The sequence below is a fragment of the Ahaetulla prasina genome, chromosome 1, assembly GCF_028640845.1.
Source record: "Ahaetulla prasina isolate Xishuangbanna chromosome 1, ASM2864084v1, whole genome shotgun sequence".
Classification (NCBI taxonomy): Eukaryota; Metazoa; Chordata; class Lepidosauria; order Squamata; family Colubridae; genus Ahaetulla; species Ahaetulla prasina.
Genome location: NC_080539.1, coordinates 257,328,974 through 257,344,696, shown reverse-complemented (window position 1 = coordinate 257,344,696; position 15,723 = coordinate 257,328,974). Strand labels below are relative to the sequence as shown.

Below are 15,723 nucleotides of genomic sequence, written 5' to 3'. Positions count from 1 at the left end.
TCTCTGCAAAAGATTGAATGTTTTAGCCTTGTTCTCACTGGCTCTGTCACTTAATATGATGGCTGTACTAATAAATTAGCATCTAAAGTTGCAACAAAGGGGCTGCAAGACAGAAGGCCTGCAAACAGACCTTGCAGACTTTGGATGCTGGTTTATTAATATAGCCCCTGGATACAGAAATGAAACCAGCCTCTGGGATATATCCTAAATGAATGGACACTTTGTTGAGCTTTATCCAAAATATACTGGGCATTGTATTGATAATATCTATCTATCTATCTATCCATCCATCTTTCTAGTTTTCTATCATATTGAGCTGAATAAAATTGCTCATAGTGTCATCCTTTCTGTGTCAAAGTTGACACAGCTCATTCTCAAATGCCTATAGTGCACTCCTAATTTTGAATTCACTTGCTCAACTGTTTTAAGTATGCATCAAAAATATACTGCTCTTTTCCAGTTCCCATTCATACCATGGCTAAATGAAAAGAAAAAAACCTTGAAGACAATCTTTTCTCCCAAAACAAAGAATAGAATTACCATATTGCCAGCAAATGTAAGATGGGACATGCAACCTATCGCCCTCCAATTTTAAAGAGAATTTTTTTCAGGAGCAGCATAGATTTCTTTTGGTTATAATGCAGCCATAACTCTGAGATATGTTTTTATACCCAAGAGCTAATGGCTAATCTACCAATTACTGCAAAGACAACAAAGCACAACTCAGTATGATAACTCTATCCCAATTGTGGAAGAACTGAGATGAATCTCTGGGCAGGTATAATTGACAATTACTGTGATGCATTTTAAATAAAAAATCGTACATAACTGCTTGATAGGGAAAACAGTGTCATTTTATGAGACTCCATAACAGGATTCATCCACAGGAAATTCTCAGGCAAGAAATTTTAGAATACCAGGGCAGGGCCAGCCTACCCTACTCCGTTTGGAGAAAGAGAGATAGAGAGAAAGGGGGGGGGCAGAAAATGATGAAGGAGAGAAAGAGAGATAAAGGATAGAAGGGGGAGAAAGATGAAGAAAAGAAGGGGGGAGAAAGATGGAGAGAAAGAGCGGGAGGGAGAAAGAGAGATTATGGAGAGAAAGATGGAGAGAAAGATGAAGGAGAGAAAGAGAGATGAAGGATAGAAGGGGGAGAAAGATGAAGAAGAGAAAGGGGGGAGAAAGAGAAGGAGGGAGAAAGAGAGATTAAGGAAAGATTGAGAGAAAGAGGGGGGAGAAAGATGAAGGAGAGAAAGAGGGAGGGAGAAAGAGATTAAGGAAAGAGAGAAAGGGGGAGAAAGAGATGGAGAGAAAGAGGGAGGGAGAATGGATTTGTTCTGGTAATTGGTTTAACAAGCATGGCACTGAAAAAGTGACTTATGACCGTTTTTCATACTTAAGAACATTGCAGCAAAAAATCATTAGGGCAAAGAAGCTATGTCACATGACCACCTGGACATGCCCACCCGGTCACATGAAGCACCGCAGTTGTGACATGGTTATTAAAAATGCTGCAACAGGGATAAATGATGACCGGTCATAAGTGTGAGAACTGATCAAAAGTGCGAGAACCTGTCAGAAATCACTTTTTTCAGTCCTCTGGGTAGTCCCTATGTGCATATGGCACTATGTGCCTGTTGCAGCATTTTGTGCATAGGGACTACTCAGAGGGCTGAAAAAGTTATTTTTGACCTGTCCTCACACTTTTGACTGGTCCTCACACCTACAACTGTCCTCACATTTTACATTTTGCACCCTATCTTGTAACCGTGGTGAAGAGAAGCAGTTGTGAAATGAGTGACATGGTTGTTAAAAATGCTGCAATGGGCATAAATGTGAGGATGGTCATAAGTGCGAGGACCGGTCAGAAATGACTTTTTTTAGCCCTCTGAGTAGTTTCTATGCCCATAGCCAGGGCTCGCCCACCCAGTCACATGACCACCAAGCCACACCCCAAAATAAGCCACGCCCACAGAACCGGTTGTTAAAAAATTTGAATCCCACCACTGCCTTTGTCCCATTAGCCTAATGCCCTTGAAAATGGAAAGGATGGTTTCATAGTTTCCCTATTTGCTGTGCCAGCAATTGAGGCAGAGGAAATGGGGGCATTGGAAAACAGCTAGATCAGGAATAACTTAGATGGTAATAGCTCTTCCAAAGAACAAATGAAGACTGGAATGTATGTATGCATTTCAACATTTTCTATGCAGGGTATACCAAGTACCTGGTGGACTGACATGCATAACCAACATCATGCCAAACCGAACTGTTTCCTGAAGGATCCTGATCTCAACATGCACCCATTTCTCTTCAGCTTAGGGAAGTCTCTCTCTGTGGAGGTGAGTAACGTTTGGGTAATTGTATTCAAAAAATTATGAATGCCTGAACATTTTGCTATCAGACATAGGTAGCCAAGGGCTTGTGAACTGCATGCAGTGCCTAATTCCCCTTATTCTTTTTCTTTTAACAAAGATGATTAGGGGAATGGAGAGTAAAACATATAAAGAACGGTTGCTGGAATTGGGTATGTCTACTCTGATGAAAAAAAGGACCAGGGGTGACGTGATAGCAGTCTTCCAATATCTCAAGGTTGCCACAAAGAAGACGGAGTCAAGTTATTCTCCAAAGCTTCTTGTCCTGCCTGATGATAGGACAAGAAGCAATGGGTGGAAACTAATCAAGGAGAGAAGCAACCTAGAACTAAGGAGAAATTTCCTGACAGATAGAACAATTAATCAGTGGAACACCTTCCCTCCAGAAGTTGTAAATGCTCCAACACTGGAAGCTTTAAGAAGAGATTGGATAACCATTTGTCTGGAGTAGTTTAGGGTATCCTGCCTAAGCAGGGGGTTGGACTAGAAGATCTCCAAGGTCCTTTCCAACTCTGTTATTCTATTCTATTCTATTCTATCTTGAAGTTTCACAACCCCTTCAATTTTCTACCACTAAAATTCAGCAACATAGCGCAGTAAATATGCTTTGTCATTTGTTGCAGATTTTCAAAAGACAAATAAAATTTCCTAAAGCTGCCCGATCTGAAATTTCCCTGCTAAATGCAAAAACATTTGAAAAGAACATGGTTGTTCTAATCTAGGGGCGTCAAACTGAAAGCCCGGGAGCCAGATCCAGCCCGCAGGGTGTTTAGATCTGGACCGCGGGGCCACCCTGGAAATAGCGAAGGACCGGCCTGGTGCCTCTGCCAACAAAAACGTAGCTTGGGAGGGCTGCCCACGGTCCTCCCAAGCTCCGTTTTTGCTGGCAGAAGGTTGCAGGAGGTCATCACAGCTGAAAATGGAGCTCCCGAGCCCGTTTTCTCTGGAAGAGTGCTCAGACCACCACAGGCGCCCCTGACATGAGTGACATCAAGCTGGCTACACCCACCCGGGCCCCCTGAGGTCAAACACAACCCTGATGCGACCCTCAATAAAATCGAGTTTGACACCCCTGTTCTAATCTGTATGGTATTATGTCATTCACAATATTTATGAGCTTTCGGAAACAAAAATATTACTGCACTCTTCATCTACTAGGCATAGTAAAGTTTTCCTATCCCTGGAATCCACTTTTGTCCAGATGGGATCAATCAGGTCACTTCATATTTAAGACACAGAAACAAGTTATGTAGAAATTTATAAAGAGAACCATCCATTTCATAGCAATGACTTTCATGATGCCAAAATTAGTATTGCAAATAAGCACTCTTCACCCTCCAGGATTAATAAAGCTGCTTATTCTATTTTCATTTTAGCCCAGATGGGATAGATCAAGTCACTTCATATATAAAGTCACAGACAAAATCTGCCCTTAATGAGGAGAACCAATCACTTTTTACAGTTTTTGAGCTGAACGGTGGAGAAGCTATTAAGTCTATCCTGAAAAGTGGTTTATTTTGTCCTTCATTAAACTGATGTGTTTCTGTTATAGCTTGGAAAGAAGAAAAAGAAATACATGCCTTACCAGCATCAGCACAAATATTTTAGCTGTGAGTACTTCGGCCATTTTGCACCCAAAAGTTAGTCTAACTCTAAACACCAGGATCAGTTTATTTTTATTATTTTATTTTATTTTTGTCACAACATTATATACAAGAACATATATTGAAAGGAAACAATAGGACAGGAACGGTAGGCACTTTTGTGCACTTATGCACGCTCCTTATAAGTTCTTCCATCAACCTTGGGGATCCCATGGAGAGCCTTAAAAGGGGCTGTCTGGGGTTAAGTGGTAGTTGTTCTCTTGCTGGTTTGGGGATTTTCATGGTTTTATTTTTGTTTTTATTTATATTTAACGTTTCTTGAATGGTTACGTGGTTTTCATGGTTACTATGTTTGTATGCTACTCAGAACCACATTTTGTGAGAAAAGCAATTATATCAATTGGCTAAACCAATCAATCAGTAGAAGCTTAGGCGAAAAATAGCTTAGAGAATATCTGGAATCACTTGTGTTCTTCCTTTCATTTTTTCCAGTCTTGGCACCTTTAGCATTCGTTGCTTTTGTGCAGTCAATCATATTTCGCTATGTTATTCGGAAGAAAATGTGGAGTGTAAGTAATTGACGGACATGCAGACACAATACTTTCTGTTATGGTATAGTATGTATTGGGAAACAGGAACAGTGATTGCATCATCATTGCTCACCAAAAGGGAGATGCATTAAAAAGAATGAGGCATTGTCTTGATAATGGAGATGCCATTCCATTTTTTTCCAGGCATTAGCTGTATATATTTCTACTATGTGCTCTCTTACCAAGTGCCACAACCAAGTTGCTCTCTCTCCTCCTTCTAAAATGTAAATTAAACTTGCCATGTATTTTTGGTTACTTTGGGTTCTCCTTCTTCTCTCAAAGAGCTATGCTGCAACTGCAAAACACAGTAGTGCTTTCTTCTTAATAGACAGCATGCAGCTCTAAGAGATCTATACCTTTGGAAGGCAATAAGCCACCCATAGAGCAGAGACCTTCTCAGTTATTTTATTCATTGAATGCCTTTTTCTGGATTACTATACAATAAGAAATCTGTTGTGATCATGTTTTTTGGAGCTATTATTGGAAGGGATTGGTACAAGACAAGTAGCTACTAGGGATCCCAAATCTGAACTTGCAACAATGAGAAGGTATATGTATTGACAGTACCTGGAACAGGTATAAGAAAATGAATAGGTGGATGAATCCCCTCCCAGAGGAATTGAAATTCCTTTTCTTGGATGTGGCTTTCTTCTAGAAATCAATTGGTTCATAAAACCTTATGATGATTAGTTTTAAGGCCTGCATGCTCTCATTCGTCATATTCGTTTTAGGGCAGAACTGACTAATGAATTGTTCCGCTGTTGTGCTATGTTACAATGCAATGACCTTCTTTTAAATATGATTATTTCAGCAGGGTGTTTCCCTATTTGTTAAATTAAGTGATCGGATCTGAATGTATTTGATCTTAATTAACTAAGTATCTGATCTGAATTATACAATTATACATTTTAAAACCAACCCAATTGCATAAAGCAATTAGGAAATCTGAAACTGACAAATGTAACATTTTTATAATTTTTACTCCCCCCCCTCCTTTTTTTTTGGCCAGAATCTTGCTCTTATTATATTTTTTAATTTCCGTATGTGCCTCATCTACGTTCCTTTAATGGGATTCAAGACCTTCATGGCATATTACTGGCTTGCCAGGTAGGAACTCTAGAGAATTCTATTTATTTATTTATTTTATTTTGTCACAACAATATATGTAGGTATCACACAAAAGATTATATAGTATATAAACACATATATATAAACACATATAATTCTCAACTGCACTGCTGCCTCCTATACATATAATTGATGTATAAAACGTGTGTTCGGAATGAGGGGGATTTTATGTGTGGTGCTTCATGTCCCCCATGATCTTGCCAGTCTGAAGAAGGGCAACTGCTACAATGTCTGAGTCATGAATCACAGGAAAAAGTGGTTAGGTCCTTGATCTGATTTGCAACGTATTACATATATGATCTTGACACTGTAATATCTTAATGCAATACCAATCACAGCAGAAGGCAGAAATTAATTAGGGCCAAGCCTATTTAATAATTGAATGAGAGACCGCCAGGAAATATCAGATCCTAATACTAGAGTAAAAAGTTTTAAATTTCTTAACTGTTTTAAAAAGCATTTCAGAAGAAGGCAATTCTAAACTATCTCTTTATTGTTCCCACACACCCCTCATCCTCCAAACACCTATATATTCATGGATTCACCACGAGTCAAGTTTACCTAGAGGAGACGACATTCTCTCTTTTCTAAAAACCTGCCTTTCAGCACTGGCAAAATGATGATATATAGCCAATAATATGTTTGCAAAGGCCAGCTTTGGACAGTGATGAAGGTATTGGCCTAGAAGACAAAAGGCAGTGAGTTCCATACCTGCCTTAAAATATGAAAGCTGGCAGGGGGACTTTGGATCATATTCTTTTAACCCAACCCACTTTCTAAGGTAGTTTGGGAAAAATAGGTGGAAGGAGTATTAGGTATGTTCTCCACCTTGAGTTGACATGTTAATAATAGATGGTAACTGGTGAAGGGATGAGATGTTCTCTGACATCAGGACTACTATGGTGCTAAAATCCCCTGGAATTATGGTTCTCTGTGCATTAGAAGGCCTTGAATATTTGAAGTTTAAATAAACAAATGCCTCCCTGGGTAACAGAAGCCATTAGCTACAGAGTGATCCTCTTTATTCCCTCCCTTTTAGTTACTTGTCTTCCACAGGAAGAGAAACACTGGAAAAAGTAGTGGACTTTGTAAGGACAAAGTCAGTAGAAAATTGTAAAAAAATCAGAAAATGGGAAGTTTGTCAATGAAAACAATGACAATAATGTGTTTTCTAATTATTTCTCAAAATTACCTGTTTTCACAGGTTGCTAGAAAGTACATGGTTTCTCTGGATCTCTCAAATGAATCACATTCCAATGAACATCAGTTATGACCAGAATTTGGACTGGGTCTCTTCCCAGGTAAGAACATTTTCATTTTCTGCTCTGTCACTATCTTTCTTTCACTTAATCCATTCATGCGTTGGGGCACATGGACTTTGACTTTCCTGACCATCACTAAGGTACTCTAGTCATCATAACCTTTGGGGGGAAACAAGCACTTCAGTTTTTGTATGGATTGGAAAATAGGCATACTGTATATAGCACGGATTCATATTGTTGGAGTTTGAGTTGAGCAAGATCCATGTTAAAGGATCTGCTGAGCATATGCAAGGTAATAAATAGCAGAAAGCTCCAATTAAAAATTGTTCACAGTATTATTTTCTTGGATGAAGTGTATAATCTCAGCCCAGCTATCAATGTATGCAAGCAGTCAAAGTTCAATTTATGGAAAAAGAAAGTCTCAATTCTATTTTAACTCTGGAACGAACTTCCCCCGGGGTTACGCCAAATACCTGACCTTTGGACCTTTCGCCGCGAACTGAAGACACATCTTTTCATTCGCGCGGGGCTGGCTTAAATTTTATGGATTTTATAGTTTTTATTAATTTTAAATGGGGTTTTAGTTTTCTATATATTTTAAATTTTTAGGCAAATTATAATAAGTTTTTTAATTTTGCATTTTATATAATATTGTCTTGTCTGTTTTTATTTGCCTGTACACCGCCCTGAGTCCTTCGGGAGAAGGGCGGTATAAAAATCAAATAAATAAATAAATAAATAAAATAAATTACACCTTGAAGAAAGGGAGAGGGAGAGAATTAATCATAGGCCACATAAAAAACAGAGGCAACAGGTAAAAAACCTTCTCCTCATCTACCTGTCACCATTTGCCCTAATGGTCAACAGGTGGAAATTGAGAGTACAATTGCTAACAACATTTCTGAATGGGCTGATATTCACACTTGCCTCTGAATGGTGTGCTGGACGTGCCACCTCAAAAACTGTAGGCAGGAATCGGGACAAAACCTACAATTTATTTCATCCCATTTGTGGGGGTGAGGGTGGGGGTGGGTGGGGGCTTATTATCCAGGGAGGTCTTATTTTCAGGACAACACTGTATCAAATTAAGATAACAATTGTTCTTGGACCCTCAAAATGTGCATGACTGGCTTGTAAGATTTCAGTGCCAATCCTTAGGCACAAGGTACATTGTTTATTAGAGCTGGCTGGAGTCAAATGTTTACATTAAAATGTTAAGAAAACCCAGAAGGAACAAAGAGAAACCAAACAGAAGTCCAGATCCACAAGCCAAGAATAAGAGTTACTTGTTACAGAGCTTCCCTATGATAGGAAGCAACAATGGCTGAAAAGAAAAGGGCCAACTGGAGGACTTCACCCACTGTCTCTTTCTCCCTTAGCTCGCAGCAACATGTAATGTTGACCATTCCTGGTTCAATGACTGGTTCACTGGGCACCTGAACTTCCAGATTGAGCATCAGTGAGTATGAGCTAGAGAAGAAACAAGGCCATAGAAGTGTGTGTGGGAGGGGGAGACCTTCAGGGTATAAGGGGAGACCTTATACACCACACATGGCTGATGTTAAGCAGGGCTGCCATGTTTTGGATCTAGCAAAAATTCTGGGATTGTCACCTGACACCCTCTTTTCTTCTTGCAGCCTTTTCCCCACCATGCCTCGACACAATTATTACAAGGTGGCTCCTCTGGTGAAATCTCTGTGTGCCAAGCATGGTGTTCACTATGAGTGCAAGCCCATCCTCACAGCTCTTGCAGATATATTGCAGTAAGTTCATGGCTGAGGGAGGCTCCTCTTGAGCACTGGCTTATCCAGAAAAGATTCCAGCCAGAAAAAGGACAAAAAAGATTGCCTGGTGAAGATGGTCTCACTGCTGTCAATCCCCTTCTCCTTTCTCTTTCTGCAGTCGCCTGAAGGAATATGGGCAGGACTGGCAGGAAGCTTATCTCCATGAATTGGGAGTGGGAGATGTTCAGACAGCAACAGAAGTACATTAACTTGGTAAGAAAGGATGACTTTTAATCATGAAGAGAAAAGAAATGAATCGATCACCTCTCTATTCCCCTTCTTTAGCAGAGACATTAGGATTTGATCCCCTCTATGTATCATCATTTATGTATGGGAGACAACCAGGGGGCTGATTGGAAAGTTGTTTTGATGAAACTCTTGGGAACTCTCATGGCAAATGGCAAAAAAGAGAATTTTGCTTTAAGTAGGTGGGAATGTTGACAAAGGAGCTGATAAGCCTTCAATTACTTCTTTGGCTTGTCTAGTGTTGCCATCACTTTTAGACCCTGATTAACTATCTGTCATACACCCACCCAGGTCATTCCAGTGGGACACCACCACTCTAGTTTGGAGCGAGAAATAATTATACTTTGCAAGATCCAACATTTTGTAATGATCAGCAATCATTATGAAACACTTTTGAATCTGAGTTTCTTTAATGAGTCTTTTTTTCATTCTTGACAGTAGTTCATTGAGTTCTCATGACTGGCTGCCTATATTCATTTGAAGAAGTAAAGACTGGTAAAGACTTTCCTCCAGGAGCTTTTCCATTAGATGTAAAGTCAAGACCATCTTCTTCCTCTGATGCTACCAGAAATGGGCTCCCTTCTTCTTTCTCCCCCTCTATTCCAGAGTCAAATGTTCTGTTTTTTGTTACAGTTTTGGAAAACCATTTGATAATTCCTGTTGATACTTGAATGTTTATATAGTATTCAGTACTTCTACTATTTATGTGAAATATAATTGGATATTGTTTTATTCTGGTTTATAGAGTTTTTTTTGACAACTCTGAGGTGGGAAAGCAGAGATAATTGTATATAAAAAGCTGAGGTGAAATTTGAAGTTGTGATGTTGACCGTCTCTTGGGATAATGAAGAAGCAGGAACAAAACCAATCATTTTGAATAGGTGATGGGTGGTAATAAATAAATAATAAAAATAAATAAAATAGTGACTCAGCCATTTCTTTCATGCCACCGTGCCTAATTCTGCATTACTCCGTTTGCTAAGATAACCAACAGAGATGCTTCCTTTTGGGGATATTCATCCCATTATTCTAACTCTTAATCATAGTGGAGGACATGAAATCTGCCAGGTGAGGCCTTGCTGAGACTCAGAAATCCACCTTAGAGGGTATGGTACCTAACAGGGGTGTCCACAACGGTGTGTGGGGTGATGCTTATGATCACATGCTCTGATAATTGTACAGGCTTCAGCACAGGCATTGCTAGCATCTTGCCTTTTTTAATCCACCCTCCCTTGAGATCACCCCTGCTGACAATGGTTGTTGAGAGTTGTAATTCAACATTATTGGGGCGGGCGGGCGGTATAGTCTTCTCTTTGTTCTGAACAGAGGCAATGGGAGAAAGTACAGCAAATTGTCTTTCTTGTTGACTGTGGGTTGATCTTGAGCTTTTCTCATCATTGCCACAACTTATTCTCCTGCCACATAAATTTCCTCTTTCCGCATAAATTGTGCTGTTTCAACAAATGAAGCCTTTTCTGCGAAGGAATAAAGCCTGTGAGTGATTGAATGCAGGCAAATTATATAAAATTATTGGATTTTGCTGGTTTTGTTCCCTGTTGTACCAAATACCCCATCTGGTCATCAAACATGGATAAATCTTTTTCCTTAAGGTGGTCTGGAATTGAAGAGGAGGAAACATACAAAGAAATAAGTTTTGACTGGTCTCTATGAGGATGGGTTTTTCAGAGCTGCCAATTTGATATTTCCAATTAAGCTATTCTTTGAGGATACCACCTGCCTTGGAGTTTTGCTTGCAATTGATCTATTACTTGGAACCCTGACAGAGCTGAGGCTTGGAGGTTATTCTCACCATTTTTTCCCAGTCAATGGGACCAATAACACAGTCAGAACAGGTATCATAAAAATGAAAACATTACTAGATACCAGGGGGAAAAAGAGAAAGAAGGAAAGGTATGATTAGGACTGATCTCAGGAATGAAACCAAATCAATTCAAATCATAGTGTTACAGTGTTACAGCAGTTAATCTTAATGTCTATGGAGAATCTCAATCATCCAAGTCATGGTTGTCCCAAAGGATCTTTTTCAAGAGTCAGCTGGATTTTCTGGTTTTTCTTAGAAGATGTTTTGTTTCTCATCCAAGAAGCTTCTTCAGCTCCAACTATCTGATTTGATGAGGATATCCATGACAAGTGAGAATGACCATTCTTTTTGTTTGAATTCATCTTTCTTCAAGACAACTCCTTTTAATCCCCAATCCAGGGGTGAAATGCTCCTAGTTCGGACCGGATCACCTGATCTGGTATTGATGGCAGCGGGTGGTTCGGAGAACCGGTAGCAAAAATCCCCCCCCCCATGTCCTGCTGAGCCACGTGATCATCAGAGTTTGTTTTTTTTTACTTTTAAAAGCATTTTTTCTTCGGCCGAAAAAAATGCTTTTAAAAGTAAAAAAAAAACCTCTGACGATTGCATGGCTCAGCTGGGATCGTCAGAGCTTTTTAAAAACATTTTTACAACCTCTTTGGCCGAAGAGGTTGTAAAAAAATGCTTTTAAAAGGCTCTGACAATCACAGCTGAGTTGTTGTTTCTTTCTTTTAAAGGCAAAAAAAATGCTTTTAAAAGAAAACAAAAGCCTCTGGAGATCAGACAACTCAGCTGGAAGCGTCAGCGCCTTTTAAAAGCATTTTTACAACCTCTTCAGCTGAAGAAGTTGTAGAAAAAATGCTTTTAAAAGTAAAAAAAAAAAGTTGGCCACTCTCACCCAGTCACATTACCCACCACCACCAAGCCACAGTTTGATAACACAAAAAGAAATAGCACAAAAAATTAGGATAGCAAAACAAAAATTTTTCGAAAATGCAAATAAAATAGGACGATGGTTAGCTTATAAACTAAGAAAAGAAAAAGGAAGAAGTATAATACAACAACTACAAGGTGAAAATGGTATAATACAATCTGGACAAGAAGAAAAAAAGGAATACACAACTTCTTTGGAAAGCTATATAAGCAGGAAGATATAGCAGAGGAGAAAATTAAAAAATATATAAAGGCGACTAAAAGGAATAAAATTTCTGAAGAACAAAAAGAAATGTTAAATAGGCCAATAACAATAAGTGAATTTGAGAAGGCCCTGAGCAAACAAAAGAACAATAAGTCACCAGGCCCAGATGGGATACCGATTGAACTATATAAAAAAACGCAAGAGATAGTACAGTGGATAATGTCAGAGACGTACAATGAAGCAATAGAAGCAGCAAAAATTCTGGTAACCTGGACTGAGGCAATTATTACCCTTATTCCCAAGGAGGACACTGATACACAACAAATCTAAAGTTATAGGCCAATTTCCCTCCTAAATAAAGATTATAAAACATTTGCAACAATAATAGCGGAAAGATTAAAAGAACTGTTGAACAACTATATACACTCAGACCAAAATGGGTTTCTGACAGGGCGGCAAATTAAAACTAATATAAGGATAGTGATGAATGTTCTTGAATATTATGAGAGTCACCCAGAAAAGCAAGCAGCGCTGGTTTTCCTTGATGCCCAAAAGGTGTTTGATAATCTGAATTGGAAGTTTATTATAACACAATTAAATTATTTGAAAAAAAGGTGGGGAAAATATATTCTAAACAAACAGTCAGGGTAGTTATGAATGAAGGATTAACAGGAAAAATTTATATAATAAAAGGGGTAAGGCAAGGGTGTCCGCTTTCTCCTCTTCGTTTTATTTTTACACTGGAAATCATTCAAACAAAAATCAGAGAAGATCAGGAAATAGGGGCTTAAAAATTAGAAAGGAAGAATACAAGACTCAAGCATTTGCCGATGACATAGTATTTATTTTAGAAGACCCGTTGGAAACAGGTTTTAAATTGATACAAATGATAGAAAAATTTGGAGAGGTAGCGGGACTCAAAATTAACAAGGATAAATCTAAATTGATTACGAAAAATTTAACAAAGGAACAGGAAATTGAATTAGAGGATAAAATAAAAATGAAGACAATGAAGAAAATAAAATATCTTGGAATTTGGCTTACCACGAAATGTTCCTCAATTAAGGAGGACAATTACGACAAATTGATACACCAAATAAAAAAAGATTTAGGAAATTGGGAAAAGTTGCAAATCTCATTTTTAGGGAGAATAGCAACAGTGAAGATGAACAGATTGCCAACAATATTATTTCTGTACCAAGTGAGACCATTGAAATTAGGAAAAATATTTTTTCAAGAATTAAGCAACTTAATTTCTAAATTTATATGGCAAAGGAAAAAGCCCAGGATTAAAATCAAATTACTCCAAGATACAAAGGATAGAGGGGGAGTGGAGTTACCAGAATGGGAAATTTATCATCAAGCGGTGAGTCTAGTCTGGTTAAAAGACTGGATGGCGCTGAAAAACAATAGAGTGCTAACAATAGAAGGACACGATTTACAAGTAGGGTGGCATGCATTCCTGTGGGACGAAAAGTATAAAACACATAAATATTTTCAAACACACTGGATCAGGAATGCACTGCTACAGATTTGGAAAAAGATGATACAAAAACATTATACAAGAATCCCAATGTGGTTATCACCAACAGAAGCATTGATATAGCCAAATTTACTAGAGAAAATAAGATAATTAGATATAAGGAATTGATAAATGACCAGGGAGAGTTGAAAAAGAAACAGGAACTAGAACAAGATATTGGTACGGTGATAGATTGGTGGACAGTCACACAAATTCAATCTAAAGTCGTAAGAGATAAAAAAAGGTATGAGGTACGAAAAGAACCGCAAGAATTGGATAAAATCATTCATGGAACAGAAATTAAATTAATTAGCAATATATACAAATATCTACTTAGATATAAAATGGAAGGAGAGGTAGTTAACGATACCATGATAAGATAGGCAAAAAAATTTGCTACAACATAGAATTGGAGAAATGGGAAAAATTATGGGAAATAAATATTAAATTGACACGATCAACGGCTTACAAGGAAAACCAGGTAAAAATGTTTTACAGATGGCATTATACACCAGTATGGCTAGCTAAAATGTTTCCTAATAATTCATCAAACTGCTGGAAATGCAAAACAAAAAACAAAAAACTCCTGGAACATACTATCACCTATGGTGGACATGTCCTAAGGTGAAAATTTTTTGGTCCAGAATCAGAAACGGGACAGAAGAGCTAAGTGGACATAAGGTGGACTTGAAACCAGAGACGTTCTTACTTGGGATATTAACCAGAACTTATAGTAAAGATATTCAGTATTTGATATTACATATAATAATGGCAACAAGGATTGTCTACGCACAGTTCTGGAAAAATGAAAAGATACCAACAAAGGAAGAAACAATCGAGAAAATTCTGGACTGTGCGGAGATGGATAAACTAACGAAAGAAATAAAGGAAAAGGAAGAGACAGAATATTATCAAACATGGACTGGTGTCACTGGTGCAAAGTGCCATCTATAAAACATCTAATGCAAATTTTCTTTATATGCAGTTGACATCGTTAATTTGTAGTTCCTGTCCCACAATTTCTGTCATTTATCTAGTTCTATTGTATGACCAAATTTTTTTTACCCATGCTATCATTGTCTCCTTCACTTACTTGTTCATCTTCCAGTTTTATGCTGTACAATTTCTTTATCAATCTTTCTTCTGTCCCAGTTAATATCTTATCTAGTTCTGTTAATTCTTTGTAGAAACCATATAATTAACATCTTTCTCATATCTAGAATGTATCTGCAGTTGTGAATACCATGCCATCTTGATCCCTTGTTCATTCAGTTCTTGCTTTGTTTTGAGTTCCCCTTTTCATTTAAAATATCTAACAATATTTCCCATATTTGGGTGAGTCAGTGCCTCCATTCTTGAAAGCCAAACTGGTATCCTCAAATAATGTTGCTCTTTAATTTTCTCCCATACTAACATTAATGCATTTCTTATGTAATGTCTTTGAAAGTAACCATGTATCTTATTTTTCCTATACCACAAGAAAGCATGCCAGCCCATGCTTTTTGGTTTTTTCTTTGAAGACGTTTCTTCAAAGAGAGTTGAAGAGGGTTGTTTTTTTTTTTTTGAGAAGCTAAATGTTACAGCAAGTGAGGCTGTAACAGCCCTCTCATGGTGCCTGGAGCCTGTGGGGTTTGGGAAGGGAAAAACAGGCTTTGGCCAAAATCTAGTAAGATCAAATGTTTCAGGGAGTATGTAACTTTGAGAACCAGGATTTTGACATCTTTAGTTCTGAGTGGCGTTGTACTGCACCTGACAGACACATGGTGCAACTTGTGGGTTCTCTTGGATTTAAGAGTCCTACTCAAAGAGCTTTTGTGGAACTTCATGTTGTGTGTCATTGGCTCCCTTTCCTGGATAGTGAGTCCTTGCACTCAGTCAATCAAGCCCTGGTCATCTAACATCTGGACTATTGTAACATGCTCTACGTGGAGCTACCCTTGAAGAGTTGGAAGCTTTGGAAGCTTCAACTGGCATAGAATGTAGCCATGCAAGCAGTTTTTGGGATACTAAGATAGCCTATATTACATTACTGTTGTATGAGCTGCACAGATTGCCAATTTGTTTCTGGGTTCAATTCAAGATGCTGGCTATCGCTTTGAAAGCCCTTTATGGCATGGTTCCATGTTACCTGAGGAACTGTTTCAGCACAATGGGATTTGGTGACCACAGCAGGACCTGATCATCAGGCCTTGCCCAGTTCTCTTGGGCAGCAACCCCTGATGCCCTGATGAGTGGGATTATGCTCACTGATGTTT

General features: G+C 38.4%; 1 protein-coding gene across 1 annotated transcript in view; it reads left to right on the top strand.

Annotated features, from left to right (window-relative positions):
* LOC131185706 (acyl-CoA (8-3)-desaturase-like) overlaps nt 1-8,949 on the top strand; it is a 38,348-nt gene extending 29,399 nt beyond the window's left edge. The window contains exons 5-12 of the mRNA XM_058158531.1: nt 2,211-2,339; nt 3,925-3,982; nt 4,469-4,545; nt 5,576-5,673; nt 6,899-6,995; nt 8,336-8,415; nt 8,594-8,719; nt 8,859-8,949. Coding sequence (XP_058014514.1) covers nt 2,211-2,339; nt 3,925-3,982; nt 4,469-4,545; nt 5,576-5,673; nt 6,899-6,995; nt 8,336-8,415; nt 8,594-8,719; nt 8,859-8,949 — 756 coding nt within the window. The remainder of the gene's footprint in view (nt 1-2,210; nt 2,340-3,924; nt 3,983-4,468; nt 4,546-5,575; nt 5,674-6,898; nt 6,996-8,335; nt 8,416-8,593; nt 8,720-8,858) is intronic.
* Nucleotides 8,950-15,723: the final 6,774 nt, after the last annotated feature.